Source organism: Daucus carota, chromosome 4 (assembly GCF_001625215.2).
Source record: "Daucus carota subsp. sativus chromosome 4, DH1 v3.0, whole genome shotgun sequence".
NCBI lineage: Eukaryota > Viridiplantae > Streptophyta > Magnoliopsida > Apiales > Apiaceae > Daucus > Daucus carota.
Genome location: NC_030384.2, coordinates 30,901,650 through 30,916,413, shown reverse-complemented (window position 1 = coordinate 30,916,413; position 14,764 = coordinate 30,901,650). Strand labels below are relative to the sequence as shown.

At 34.5% G+C, this 14,764-nt stretch overlaps 1 protein-coding gene across 10 annotated transcripts; it reads right to left on the bottom strand.

Moving 5' to 3' along the window:
- Positions 1-3,471: 3,471 nt before the first annotated feature.
- On the bottom strand, positions 3,472-13,805 carry LOC108218798 (LEAF RUST 10 DISEASE-RESISTANCE LOCUS RECEPTOR-LIKE PROTEIN KINASE-like 1.2). Of its 10 annotated transcripts, none has more exons than XM_017391916.2 (5): positions 13,029-13,805; positions 7,560-7,601; positions 5,280-5,315; positions 4,927-5,187; positions 3,472-4,597 (listed from the first exon to the last, which is right to left on the bottom strand). In XM_017391916.2, exons 1-5 carry the CDS (start codon positions 13,780-13,782, stop codon positions 3,669-3,671), a joined length of 2,022 nt encoding a protein of 673 aa, XP_017247405.1. In that variant the 5' UTR covers positions 13,783-13,805; the 3' UTR covers positions 3,472-3,668. The 10 variants fall into 10 exon arrangements, with proteins under 10 accessions (XP_017247405.1, XP_063947547.1, XP_017247399.1 ...); XM_064091477.1 differs by having other exon boundaries at positions 4,927-5,184; XM_017391910.2 differs by lacking the exon at positions 13,029-13,805 and adding an exon at positions 8,197-9,140.
- Positions 13,806-14,764: the final 959 nt, after the last annotated feature.

The following is a 14,764-nucleotide window of genomic DNA, read 5'->3' as shown; positions in this document are numbered from 1 at the left end:
CAAAACTGGACTGTAATTCATGGTGAAAAAATAAAAATAAATTTATACACGTAATTAACAATTTAAAGTACGACGAATCTTAATTTATTTGTGTTTTTTTTTTTTGAAAAGTAATCATGTTCTTACATCGTCACCTTCCTCCAATTTATTTGGATTGATTCTGGACAAAAACATCTAACTTAAATCCGTGATATAGTGGTCTATAAGACTATAACTACCCTTTTTTAATACTGTATAAACAGCCTTCACTTAAAAGTTGCTTGAACGGAGCAAATAGATAATGTATGAATAATCTTTCCCGTATACAAAATAAATCATATAAAAATTAACAACAACAAACATGTCCGATGAACAAAACAAATATTATAAAAGAATAACCAACAAACATACATCACTAACAGTTAATTTATTGATATCATTCATCAATATCATGTAAAGACTATATTCTTTCTCGTGTTTGGATTTGTCGACTCCCACATAGCGGTCTATAACTACCTTTGCTTGCAACAACCTTTATTTTTCTAATACGGTATAAATAGCTTTCACTTATCGTTGCAGAAGAACGGCACCACCGAGTTAGAAATCGAGCAAGAAAACTATCATCGGAGGGAGGTAGGGTTTTGGTATTGAGAGATAGGAGGTTGTGTTTAGATGATCCAAAATCCTACAATCTATAGGGGTATTTATAGGTGCAGAGAGACTTGTGTGCTACTCTTTTCCATAATTAAATAATCTGAAACAAAATCAGATTAAAATTTTCAAGCTATTATATTCCATAAATAATCTGAAACAAAACCAGATTCTGAAACTTACTTTTAATATACCCAAAATTAAAAAAGGTAGTTCTAATTTTTGATATTTTTCATCCGAAAATTGCAGAAAATTAGAAAAATAGAACGGAGCGATGTGAGAGGCGCTACATACCCGTCCCTCGCTTCTTCTTTATACAAGTATATTGATTGATATTGATTCGTGTAGATGACCTTAATTCCCTGTCAATATACCCAAATGCCAACTCTGCCACTTCCACGGACATCTTTCTTACCTTGCAATCTGATTCAAATCTTGTTCGTAGTTCATTTTCCAAGTTAGGTCATGCCTATGCCTACAGTCAACATCAGCTTTTGAATAAAAGAAGAAAAAAATCATAGGACACTAAGAACTTGAAGTAATCAAGACAGGGCTTGGGCAGGCTTGGAAAAAAAAAATGCATGCCCAGGTTTACGAAAACGTTATGTAGTAGACCAGGGCCGGTTTCGAGGAGTGCAACAAGTGCAACAGCACAGGGCCCATGAAAATTTAAGGCCCCCAATTTATGATTACTTCTTTCTATCTTTTGGTATACTCATGATAAATATAATATAATATTAGTATCTCTTTAATTTTTACCATTATTTTATTTAAACACTAATCAATTCTCAACTCCCAAGACGCAGTCATGCACATCTTTCTTATTCCTTCTCTCTCCCCACAAACTAGTACAATAAATCCCACACAGCCACGCACATATTTAAGTCTAACTACTAAAAAAAACAATTTTTCAGTTGTAGTAGTCTGTTTATGATATCTTGTTATTTTAAATATATTAAAATTTTGTTTTGTCATTTGGAAGGGCCTCATTCTTAAAGTCAGCACAGGGCCTCAAAAAAGTCCGAGACGGCCCTGTAGTAGACAGTCCATTTATATTCTCAGTACTCAAAAGCCACAGATTTATCAAATGTTGTTCACCATATTAGTCATCTCTTTAACCAATTTTAATGAATACCCAAGCTCTATGACATCTCATTAGTACTCTAACTCATCAAGACAGAGTGATCAAGCTCAAGACTACTGATAGATGATGAATACATTGTTTTGTTTTCCTATAAATATATTCCTTGCTAATGCAGTTCATCAGTTGCCAGACAGCTTATTTCCTTAATATATAGCAAAAACAGCTAGAATATCTCATATGATAAATACTTGGCTAAACCATAAACTAATCCCGTAAATCAGAAAAAATTGATTATAACTATATGGATGTAAACGACTCATCTTGAACTTAAGTTTTAAGAGGAATTGAACAAACATTACCAGACATATACGAAACTCTGCTACCATATAAAATAATCAAGGGATAGGATCAAATAAAAACTTTTTTAAGTCATAAACTTACAAACTTTTTTTTTTGAATTTTTTTCATTCTCCCAACCTGTTAATCATTTAGTTATAGAAAGTATTTATGTTGAAAATTATTGAAAAAAAATTACAATTTTAAAAATAACGCATAGATAAATCGTGCATTCAACACATGTGTAAGTAGGGTTCAACATTGGGTGTAGAACATTAGTTATCGTTGTGTTGAATATATTTATAGAGATGCTTAAACTATACCTCTGGGGTTTGGGTAGGGTCTAGAAAGATAAATATTGGTTATATAATACTTTTAGCTTAATTTTTACACAGAAAAGTTAGTTTATGTACTTCTCCAACACAATTTTAATCGATGTTCAACAAAATTTCTTAAAAAATGTTGAACTCAAGTTATATATGTGTTGAACAAAAAAAGTTTGTAAGTTTGTAAGTTTGTACCAGAACCCTCCCCAAATAATCAATTCATCTAAATCTTAATGTGTTAGAGGAAAACCCGAACAGGATCTTGTACTCTTCAACGTCTACACCTCGACGAATCTTTTCCGTTAAGATATGAAGGCCGAAGCAGCGCCATAACGTGTACAACTATAGTTAATCGAGAATAATCACATCTGATCTTAGTTAGTATAATATGGTTTCCCTTGTGTGCATACTGATAACTAATAAGCCATTTTTACTGTAGTTGTTTTACAAGGTTATATCAGTACAAGCAAAATACTATGTGGATTCACTAGTGACCGAGTATTTTCGGTTTCTTCCAGCAATAATATTCATTTCTGCATACAACGGAGTTTTGGTGTCATATGCTTGATCATTATTAGCCTCCATAAATGTATGACAAAAAGTTTCAGTTCTTGCATAGATAATTCACCTTATTGTTGTGAACTTCCGCAATTTGAGTGCAACTTTCTTTCAAATGATTGTTTAGAATATCTGTTGTCATCAGTATGCAGTTTCTTGTAATTAGTAGTACTAATTGAGCAACAAAGAACTAAAAATGGCGCAGAATGTTACTCCAGAAAATCAGAGGTTGTTTGGCTTCATAACTAGAAAACAGATTTACTGTTTTCCTCTGTTTTTAAAAACAGTTTTTGTAAACTAAAACATCAAAATATTATTTTTGAAAACAAAAAACAATACCAAACAGCACCGTCTCCATCTTCCTGTCTCGCAGCTCTTCCTATACTGGCATTGTTTTAAATGCTTATGTTGTGAATGTAATAGCGAGGCTTCCACTATATCCAGTTGCAAATACCATCTGTGTACTTTTGTAATGTTTTGCTGTGGCTCCATTATTACGGATTAGACCACTTCTTCTTAGATAGTGAATAGATCCCGATCCAGAAGCGGATCCTATATATAAAGGAAGTATAGTAGATTATACAGGTACAGTAGTATGTGTTGACAATACAGTTGCTATAATATATGTACATAAACTAACAGAACATCTGGTTTTCAAACTAAAATACAAAATTCAACTATTAGCTAACAAAACATAGGAACAGCCTTCATACATGTAAAAAATGGAGGAATGCTTAGTTGCTTGAACTGGTATTTGTTGAATTGCTACCCCATTTTATAGTCACTGAATCCGGAGAATGATTTTGGGGATAGTTCTTCAACAACGAAACGTGGTCTGCAGAAAGATTGTGTTCTGTCTCATGTTTTCCAGAATAGTTTCTGCTTTGGATTTCCTTCAAAGATTTATGCACTTCATCCATTGACGGCCTTAATTCCCTGTCATTTTGCAAACACCTAAATGCCAACTCGGCCACTTCAGTGATCATCCTTTTTACCTCATAATCCGATTCAAATCCTAGACTTGGATCCACAAGCTCGTGCAGTGCATTGCCTTGAATCTTGTTAATAGCCAAGTTTGCTAAGTTAATCTCATGCCTATGCCTGGTGATATCAACAGCAGGCTTTGACGAAATGAGCTCAATTAAAACAACGCCAAAACTATAAACATCACTTTTGGATGTGAGCTGGTAGCATTGATGATACTCGGGATCCACATATCCAGGAGTACCTTGTGGAGCAGTTGAGACATGTGTGGCGTGCACAGGAAACAAGCGTGACAAGCCAAAATCTGCAACCTTAACATGGAAATTGTCGTCTAACAGAATGTTTGTAGTCTTCACATCGCGGTGGATGACGTCTGAAACATGAAGATATGACAATGCACTTGCAGTTTGTATGGCAATACTCATTCTTGTTTTCCATGTAAGCTTCCCTCGCTCTGCATCCTCTCCGTATAAATGATCAGCAATCGTGCCATTAGGTATGTATTCGTATACAAGTAAAAGTTTTCTGCACTCCTGAGATGTGCTTCCATAAAGAACCACCAGGTTTGGGTGACGTAACTGAGTGAGAATCACAATCTCATTCATGAATTGCTCAACTCTCTTCATACTGTTCTCGTACAGTCGCTTCACAGCAACCTCACGCCCATCTTGCAGCTTGCCTAATTATTAAGTAAAAACAAATTCCACATTACAGTTCCAGAAGACTTAGGCCTTGCTCCCAAGTTTTTTAGGAGAGAAAGCAAGTGAATGTAAGTGAAAGCAAGTGTGCTTTCACTTTCATCCCACTTTTGGAGTGAAACTATGCTATATTTGCACTCGCTTTCACTTGCTTTCGTCCCTTTAAAAAACTCGGGAGCACGAATAAGAGTGAAAGTTAGATAACTTTATGTTCTCTTCACTTGCTTTCCTCCCTGTTTAAAACTCGGGAGCAGGGTGTTAAGTAGAGGATGTTAAAAGTTTCTCATGAAATTAAATTATTACTAGGTACCTTTATAAACCGTCCCAAAACCTCCATCGCCAAGTTCATTGCTAGCATCAAAATTGTTGGTAGCCTTTTCAAGTTCATTGTAGGAGAATGTTCGGACTCCCATGTAGGTACCGCTCCCTTTCTCAGAATCGGACATTGAGAAGGAATAAGAAGAAACATTCCGAGAAACAGCATATGAAACTTGCTTAGGATTTTTGCGGCGATACAGGATGAAGACGACAGCCATCAGGAACAATAAAATACCTACTCCACCAATTGCTGCTGGGAGAAATTTCAAAACACAAATAAAGCAACAAGTTTAGCAGTTTGTATCACAGATTAAGTGATTAAAATGTCAGGAAAGGGCACATTACCTGCACCAATAATAAGTCCTTTACTTTTTTTACTTCCTGTCAACAATGTGAGCTGAATCAGCATTTATATATAAACCAGGTGTTTGTGACAGATAATATTATCATCAAATTTCGCAGTATAAAACACATGATTACATAAAATTAGGGGAATGGGGAAAGTACGGGGCTTCCTAAATTAAAAGGAAATGAGTACATATTGCAAGTATAGTGTTTATAAATAGGAGTTCCCGTTTAGCTGAAAAATAAAAGGAAAAAGGAAAAAGGAAAAGAACAATGGACCGTCAAGACCTTGTACGAATCAAGAGCGTGTGTGAGGCGTAATTGCACTGATTATCCATTGCAAAATAAAAACAAGGAAATCTTATTTGATCTGGCAGGAGTTCATTGTTACTCTTCGAAAACATATTTCTCTATCGCGTGGTTTTGGCTTTTTGATGCCTAGGAGTCCTTGAAATGAGATTATAAGCTAAAAATATGTGTTCGCTTTCTCATTGTGATCATAAAACTTAAAACAGAGTATATTCTGGTTGAGCAGACCTGATTGTTGTTGATATGGCAGACCTGATTGTCGTCGATAAAGGCATGGGTCTTTGCTACCTACATATGTGTCTTTCCAACACACTCCATCATCATGTTCATAACACTCTTTGCAGACTTGATTGTTTTCTACATTATAGTAAACCTCAAAGCTCCCCTCGAAAAGCTTTTCTGCTGCTTGCTGTGCTGGGTTCGGGTCCCATATGAACTTTTCAAACAACCACTTATTAACCGGAAGCCAAGTGTAATTACACGAGCTAAGATTTTTCTGAGCTTGCGCAAATAACTCATCTCGGAAGAAATAAACCGGGTCTTTATTCCCGCATCTGAAATTCGCGTTAAATGAGGTTGTTTGAGCTGGATCACTGCAATTGTAGAACAAGTAGATAACTTCGGAGTTCTCACGGGAGGAGAGCAGCGGATGATTATGTTCTGTATCTTGATTTGAGCTGGAACTTGCATCACAGATAGACTTGAGAGGATTCTCCAAAAAATTTAAATCTATCGTATGTTTAAACGGATCGATGGCCTCTACATTATACTTGATATCGGAAGCTAAATCTACAACTAGGCCGTCGTCTTTGCAGCTGAGCTTATATCCTTCAAGACCACAATACGAAGGTCGAATCTCATCAACCCAGAAAGGGTAATCAACTCCCCATCCTAAAGGTGTGCCACATGGAGAAGTAGTTGGCTTACTACAGTTGTTGTACATGTCAAGATCAACTTTAGCATTATGTCTTGGGATGAAAACTGATAAGCAAAGGATCCAGACAATTATACTGATGGGGTTTGAAAAAAATTGGCGAGCTCTAAGGAGTTTAGCATGCATGATGCCGGAGATATGTACAGATAAAGCTGAGAATGAACTGAGTTTACGAAGACAAGTATGTTGTACATATAAGCAAGAATGAATAGCAGAGAGATGCAAACATTTGCAAAAGCTAATGAAAGTCTGTGGAAAATAAAAAGGAGGATGAAGACTTTGTAATAGACTAAAATGCTATAGTTCAAAGCAAGGCAAGTGCTAGGAATTTTCGTCATAAGGTGTGGAAAATATGAGGCAAGGACCTTGTCAAAAGTTATGCTGATTTATGGCTCACATAAACACACACTAAAAGCTTAGACTTTTAAGAAGACTTTGCTAGCGTGTCCAAGAGGGTTGTTGATACTTGACACCACCAACTGATGCGACACTTTCACTATCAATTCGTCTATAAGAAATTTCGTGCATTATATTAACACGTGCCAAGTCAAGACTCAAGAGTACGAAGCATTCTTCAGTGTTTTTTACGTTCATTACAGTATATATATTTTTAGTATTGTCGTATCGATAGCAAAGATTAAAATATAAGGTAAAATTTAATAGAAACCATATAGCTGATTCATGGGAGACTTCTAACAACTTAAGTCTCCGCAATTTGTTGTTTGTTGCAGCTACAAGCAGGAAAAGACATACATGCAACTAACAACTTTCGTGTGCGTTTTCTTCTGTTAACATCAAATTCTCCTCAATTTGTGTTCAGTGAGCCGTATAGGCAAGATTTGTTTGGTTTGCTTTTATATGGCTACACGATAGGGTTGATGAGTTGGTAAGAACTGGAGCCAGAAGGTCCGAATTTTACCGTGGGGTGAGTAAGCTAACCTCATTGCAGTAACAGCTAATCTCTGAACAGAGGGAGTGCAGCAGAAATACAAAATTCATTAAAATCTGGTAGGAGGACTCATATTGTGGATTCTTACCTGGGGGATGTGGCTCCTCTTCCCTCTCGTCACTTGATAGTCCTGATTATAATTCATCAAACTACTTTATATCTTGCGAGATTTCTGTAATGATTTCATAAACATACAAAATTCTAATTGTTACCTAAGACTAAGGAAAAAAATATCAAATACTAGCAAATTATTAAATATCAATATCAGCTTGTCCTTAGCAGCCAACCAACCTAATCAAATTCATGCCTAATATCCAATAAATGTATCGATTCTTAGGCAAAAGAATTAGCGGAACATAAGGTGCTGATATAGTTGACAATATAACAAGGTACATAAAGAAGGTTTTGCACCAGAATGTGATTCGAAAATCCATCTGAGGTGAAACAAAATAGAATGCTAAAAGGTATTCATATGGCAGAGGAAACAGAGGACCTGGAGGAGAAGGCTTGAGGCATAGTTGTAATAATAATTAACTTGGTCTGGAAGACTGGAACTAGAGATCAATTATGAATAAAAGAGTCTACCAGGTCTGAGGATTTACGTATATGCTAAAATAGAACCCTAAGGGTCCTCGTATTAGAGTAGCATCTCTTTATCTAGAAGAGATCCTAAGCTATATTTAACAACTCAATACCACCATAAGAACAAAGTAAATAATGCGCACCTGGTCGTCCATATTTATATGGAGGGAGAGCCGTTCCATTGCTATAAAGGCATGTGTTGTCATTAGTATTTGTGCCTCTCCAGCACAATCCTTCAGTTTGCTTACAGTCTACGCATGCTTTTTCGTTAATTCTGTTGTAGTGAACTTCAAAGCTCCTATTAAAAAGTGTTTCCGGCTCCTTTCTATTATTTTTCAAAGCGTCAAACACCCTCTTATCAACTTGAATTGTGGTGTTAGTGCAGGACTCAATCTTGTCTTGATCAACTAACTCAAATGAATTTCCTAGAAAGAAATAAACGCGCTTCTTACTGTCACCCTTGCAAGTGAATGTATAGTCGAGCCAGACGGAGTCAATCTCATCGTCACAATTGTAGAATAAGTTGAGATCTTCAGTATTCTCTGTATAATCATATAGTGTTGCATTCAATACGGTACTAGTAGCCTCACCAGATGCACAAATACTCCCCAACGGATCATCAGAACGATTTAACGTTACCGCACCTCTTGCAGAATTGAAATCAACTACATGATACTTGCTACGTGAACCAATATCTACAACTAGATCATTGTTTTCACAATGAAGTTCAAATCCATCAAGACCACAGTGAGCAGGTCGAAAACTTTTTCCCCAGAAAGGGTATAGAGGATTGATGAATGTCCTGTCGCCGCATCTAATAGTAGTCGTGTTACTACAGTCTGAGTAGTAATTATAGTTTCTAATTTGAGCAAGACTAATTGGGAAGTTGATGAGTAAAACATGAAATGAGATGATAAAACTGATGGGGTTTAAACAATACCGGAGAGGTTTAAGGAGCTGAGCACACATCATGCAAGAGTTTTCGAAAATAAAACTGAAGAAACAGGTGAATATATTTGAAATGACAGGCTTGTCTTCTATAAAAGGGAAGAATGAGTCCTGGCAAGCATTTGAAAAAGCTTATTTATGGACAAGCTGTGTGGAGTTGAATGGTACTCATGTTGATGTTTCAAGTTCATTTCAAGGCCAGTAGGCAAACTTTTCATCCTTTGAAAATTGGGCCACGACCTTTTCAAAGCCTATTTATCGTGTATTTAAAAATACAGAGCAGACAAGGACAGATATAGAATTTTGTCGCTGCGGGTCAAAGACGGTTGGGGTGTATTTTAGTTTAAACATTTGTTGAGTTCATATAGGAATAAATATTTCACCCTTCTTCCCAATTTTAATTAACCATAATATGATAAGATAAAAACAAAAATTATAATTGATAATATATATATAAGGCTATATTACAAATCTCCTGTTAGACTTACATTAAATTAATAGTATTTGAAATAAAATTTGATGGGAACTTCACAACAATATTGTATTAGTAGAATCGATTTTGGATGAAGATAGTATAGAACTTATTTTATTATATAAATCATCCGTCTCAGTTTATAAGTCCTTTTTAAAAAAATTGCGTATTTTAAAAAAATGTTAATTGGGTATTTAATTTTCTTGTCAATCGTTGATAGTTGCACCAAATTAAAATTGTGCTTCAAGAGCATTTCAAGAAAAACCATTTAAAACATTGCTTTGAAAAGAGTGAAGGACAAGTATTTTGGGACAAATAATTTTTTCAAATGAGACTTAGAGCATCTCCAATGCGAGGTGCCAAAAGGAGTGCCAATGTCATGTGGCATGACATGGACCGGCACTCTCATTAGCACCCTCATTGGAGATCGGCATGACATGGACCGGCACTCTTGTTAGCACCCTCATTCGAGATCTTGAGGTGCTATTGGGGTGCCAAGTGAGTTGGCATGAGCACACTTTGGGGTGCCAAAAGTTGTCCACCCACAATGTAGGGTGTCAACTTCATTTGTGGTCCTAATAATACATAAAATATAGATTTGTGGTCTTAATAATATATAAAGTATTATTTCTCTATTAATAAAGTTGGCATCTTAGAGTGTCAACCATTGAAGTGTACTTTGAAAGAAGGGTGCTAAAAATTATTTGGAAGAGCGTGAATCTATACTATACTATAATAAGCCAACATGGGTATAATTTGTAGTCCAAGGTTTTAGTTATATTTTTTGGTTTGGTACTACAAGTCTACAAATATGGAGTCTATTAGTATTATATTGTTAAACAGTTTCAAATACTAAAACACTCATAACAATCTATTATCATATAATATTTCATTAAAAAATTTATAATAATGATATAAATATACAATTTTGAATATCTTCTTTTAACAAAAACCTTCATATAACTCTTTTTAATTTTAACGTGTTCTATTTCAATATAAACACGAACCATTACATAACATTTTCTAACTCTAATCTTAAAAGTTATTATTGTCAAAAAAACCAAAATTACAAAATTATGTTGAAATTCGATTGATTAGATTACTGAATCAAAAGTTATTATTGTCAAAAAAACCAAAATTACAAAATTAAGTTGAAATTCGATTGATTAGATTACTGAATCTTTCAAAGGTATTACACGATCGGCTGTATTTATTAGAGTTTGTCCATTTTTAAATAATCGGGAGAAAATATAGTCAATTGAATAATATAATTTAATTAAAATTCAATCCATTAATACTAAAATACTAATAAAATTGGTGATCCGTTCCCCTGCAGATCATGTGATATTAAAATTAAATTTTAAATAACAAATTACGAACTATATACCCGTCCATGCTTCGCACGGGTTAAAGGCTAGTATATAAAAATAATATTTTGAGTTATGTGTCAAAATTGACATCCTCGAAAGATGCCAACTATTGGAGATGCTCCTATAAATTGAGACGGAGGGAGTGCCTCGGCGTGAATAAGGATGACTAAGGAGAGTTGCATCATGCATTTCAAAGAAAAGAAAAGGACGCACATTATGGATAACATGCCGAGAGGTGGGGAGAAAAAACTAGTGGTGTAAATGGAATGGGCAGCCGAGACAAAATACACATGGTTTAAGGATGGAGCCCAGCGGCAGCCTCGCATTAAATTCAAATGAATTTAAATTAATGCAATTTATAGCAGAACTCAGAAGACACGTAATTATATACTTGAGAAACGAATTCGAGCAAATCTCATATTTCAAAAAAAATAATGTTTTTTTTTGAAAATTTCAATAAATTTTATTAATGTAATTTATAGCAGAAGACACATAATATATTTTAGAAAAGAATTCAAGCTAATCTAAAATTCCTTTCCTATGAATTATATGATGACCTGTGGGAAAGTTGTAATGTTAAAGATTATAATTGAGAAAGAACAATTATTTTTCGTTGATTCATTTATGATACTATAACCTAAATTTGATAACGGCGATTTTAATCAAATTTAATTTATCTGAGTGATAAAGTATATTAAATCCTAAGATCAGTTTTAAGTGTATCAAATTTAATTTATCTGAGTGATAAAGTATATTAAATCCTAAGATCAGTTTTAAGTACTTCATAAAGTATATTAAATCCTAAGATCAGTTTTAAGTGTTGTTTATTACATGGACAGTTGGACACAGTCGAATCAAATGTTATCGGTACTAGTTTAATTTGATCTAAATAATTTGAGCCTCCTGAATTGGAGTTAAAATATAATCGAACCTAGATTAGCAAGCTCGAATCACAAGTCGAAAATTATTTAATAATATTTCAAACTCATCGTAAAAGTTTTAAATTATTGTACTGAATATATACTTTTTAAAACTCGAATATGATGAGTTGTGTTGTTTTTCCACTCAATTTTTATATACTCCGTCCGTTTTTTTAGTTATCCATTATTAACTTTCAATAATAAAATTGATCATTTTTTGACCAAAAATATAGACAAGTCCTTTATTATTTTAAAATAACTGAAAAAATACATTTGAAAATAGATTGTATTTACATGCTTTATAATAATATAATTGTTAAATATTGTGTAAATTACATAATATATGTAAGTTCAGTCAAAATTTGATCACCTTGACCGTTGAAAGTAAAAAATGGACAACTACAAAGAGACCGTGGGAGTATAAACTAGTATAATATATACAACATATATAATAAAAATAAATAGAGGCTCATTCAGACTCACCGAGTAATTTGGAAACTCAAATATGGTTTAATAAAATACTTGAATAACTCTAGTTAAAATTTGACTTGATTATTCTTTGATTACCACCTTATTTTTATAAAATGTATTTTACTCTAGGTTTCACTATCGATTCCCCTTCACCTTTTCCATACACCACTGTTTTACATGATTAAAATTTTACAAATTGTCATTTTAAGCTATAGGTCATTTTCGCAACTCCCCCTTTTTTGTCAAAGAGAAATTTAGACATAGAAAGAGAACGTGCTGCATGCAGCCATTTCAACTACTACTGCACCAAGTTTAGGTAACAACCTGTTGTTTGTTATTGACACTTATATACGGCTTATCTAGTCATCTTTCTCTTACAGCTTCATTCATTGGTTAATTTATTTTTGTTGTCTTGTATTACGCAACTTTAGTACTTTACATAGTTTAATAATCACCGATCATAAACCAGCCTCTCCATCACATCTCACAAGCTCATCATTTCTCAGCTATATATACGTTGCTTCTATATTAGCTATCGTATAATCGAACACGGTTGAATAGCTCAAATAATTAGGAGCTTATCCTATATCATTCTGGGCTCAAGTGATTAGGAGCTCATCATTTCTATATATACGTTGCTTCTATAAAAATTACTGCATATTCATCAAAACACGAGCAATTCCTAAATCTACGAGGCACTAAAACGGATTTTAATCAAAATGACCCAAACATATATATAGCACAAAATATTACAGTAAGCACAAAATTTTAAAGTTAATTATACGAAAACATACCTCTGCAGGACTGATTATTTGTTCTGGTGGTGTTATCCTCGCAGAAACACAAAAACTCTTTCGCAATATTGTTGTAACCACAGCGCCCTTTGGATTCCTCACACTCGTTGCACTCACTCAATATCTTCCAATCCAGCAAAAACCCTTCATTCAAAGCTTTACCAAAACCCTCAACCAATCCTGCCTCATTTCTTTCGATCTCGGCCTTCTTCACAACAACATCTACTTTTTCTTCACAAATCTCGTACCAGCCCTCGAAGCCTCGGCTCTCCGTCGTCGTTACCTCGACAACGTAAGATTTGTTTTGGCTTGTTTTTGAAGCCAAACAATCTACTTCAGTGGATGGTATAGGAGGAGGAGAAGAGCAGTTGAAATAAAATGTAATGTTCGAGTCCTGAGGTGTCTGATATATCGGTAGGGTTTCACTAGTAAAGTTGTGACGTACCCTGGGACACTGAACTTGAAAAACATCGGTATCGATAAGGGTTAGAGTATTGTTTTTGTAATTGATTTGGGGGACAGAGTAAGAGTCCTTTGGGAGGCTGAGGACAGGATCTTTGCTAGGGTTTGAGCAGTTGAGCCCGAAGCCCGGGTAGCCGCAGAATTGTGCTGATGTTGTTTCGTCTATCTGCCAGAAGGGATATTTGATCTCGACGCCGTTGCATGTACGCGAAGGACAGGGATTTTGGGCGTTAGGGTTGATGAAGATTGAGGAGTAAAAGAGAAGCAAGAGGAGTACTTGAGACATTGTCATGGCCTTGTAATGTTTGAAGAATTATACAAGAATCAAGTCCTTTATATATATCCATAAAATAACGTAATGCTTGGTCCCATGCATTGTTTTGTTTGATTAGGAAATTCCGTTAACAATCTTTTTCTGATATTAATAGTGCTTTTTGGCGAGCCTCGCTTCGGGCTCTTTTCGATAAAGAAGACAGACTTCTACCTTTCTTGACCTGTTTGTGTGAAAAAATAAGAATATTTATAAAAATCCAATAATGCTAGACTTTGTTTCAGTATTTATACTTTTTTATCAAACAATTAATCATTTATAAGTCTTGATTTATTTTCAGTCCACTTCTTTACTTTAAACCAGAGGCATTTTTTATAAGTTTACCTAAACCGCCCATAAGAAGCATTTTTTATAAGTTTACCTAAACCGCCCATGATAAACGAGATTCGACGATATAGACGTGATGGCTATAGGAGAGCGATAATATAGTTGATCAAGTTGCATTAAATTTGGAAGCTGCAGAAACGAAAAGTGGCATTTAGGCAAGTCAACTAAAATTATGAGGATGAAAAAACAGCCCTTGTTTACAAATAAAAAGGTTACTTGGGCGGTGTGGAAATGTAACATCTCCAACGCGTTGTGATGGTCGTTAGTTTACTTGGATACAAGGGGCGTTTCAACTTTCACCGACTCATTTGTCGTTGCATCCCAGTTTCTCAATACAATATCAATTAAGTAATTGAAATATAAGGTTGTGGCGTTGGATGCCTTCGTTGGAGAATGTTCTCGGAATGAACACTATTATTTTATTAGATTGTAAATTTTACTCTAAAAACAAAATGGAGGTTATTATCTATATACTTTCATTATTTCTACTTTTACATATAGGATTACCGAGCATGATGCAAATTTTTTAAAATTTAAAATCTGTTTGGTTTAGTTTTAAATTATGACTAGTGATTTAAGATGACTTATTGTGATAAATCTGATATTTAAAATATTT

Excerpts from the sequence above, each read along its gene's own strand:
- LOC108218798 (XM_017391910.2), bottom strand. The coding sequence starts at position 9,025 with ATGATGTGTGCTCAGCTCCTTAAACCTCTCCGGTATTGTTTAAACCCC. Across the intron at positions 7,602-8,196 it reads ATATAAATATGGACGACCAG|GACTATCAAGTGACGAGAGG; the intron begins GTGCGCATTATT and ends AATTATAATCAG. Across the intron at positions 5,188-5,279 it reads AGGACTTATTATTGGTGCAG|CAGCAATTGGTGGAGTAGGT; the intron begins GTAATGTGCCCT and ends AATTTCTCCCAG.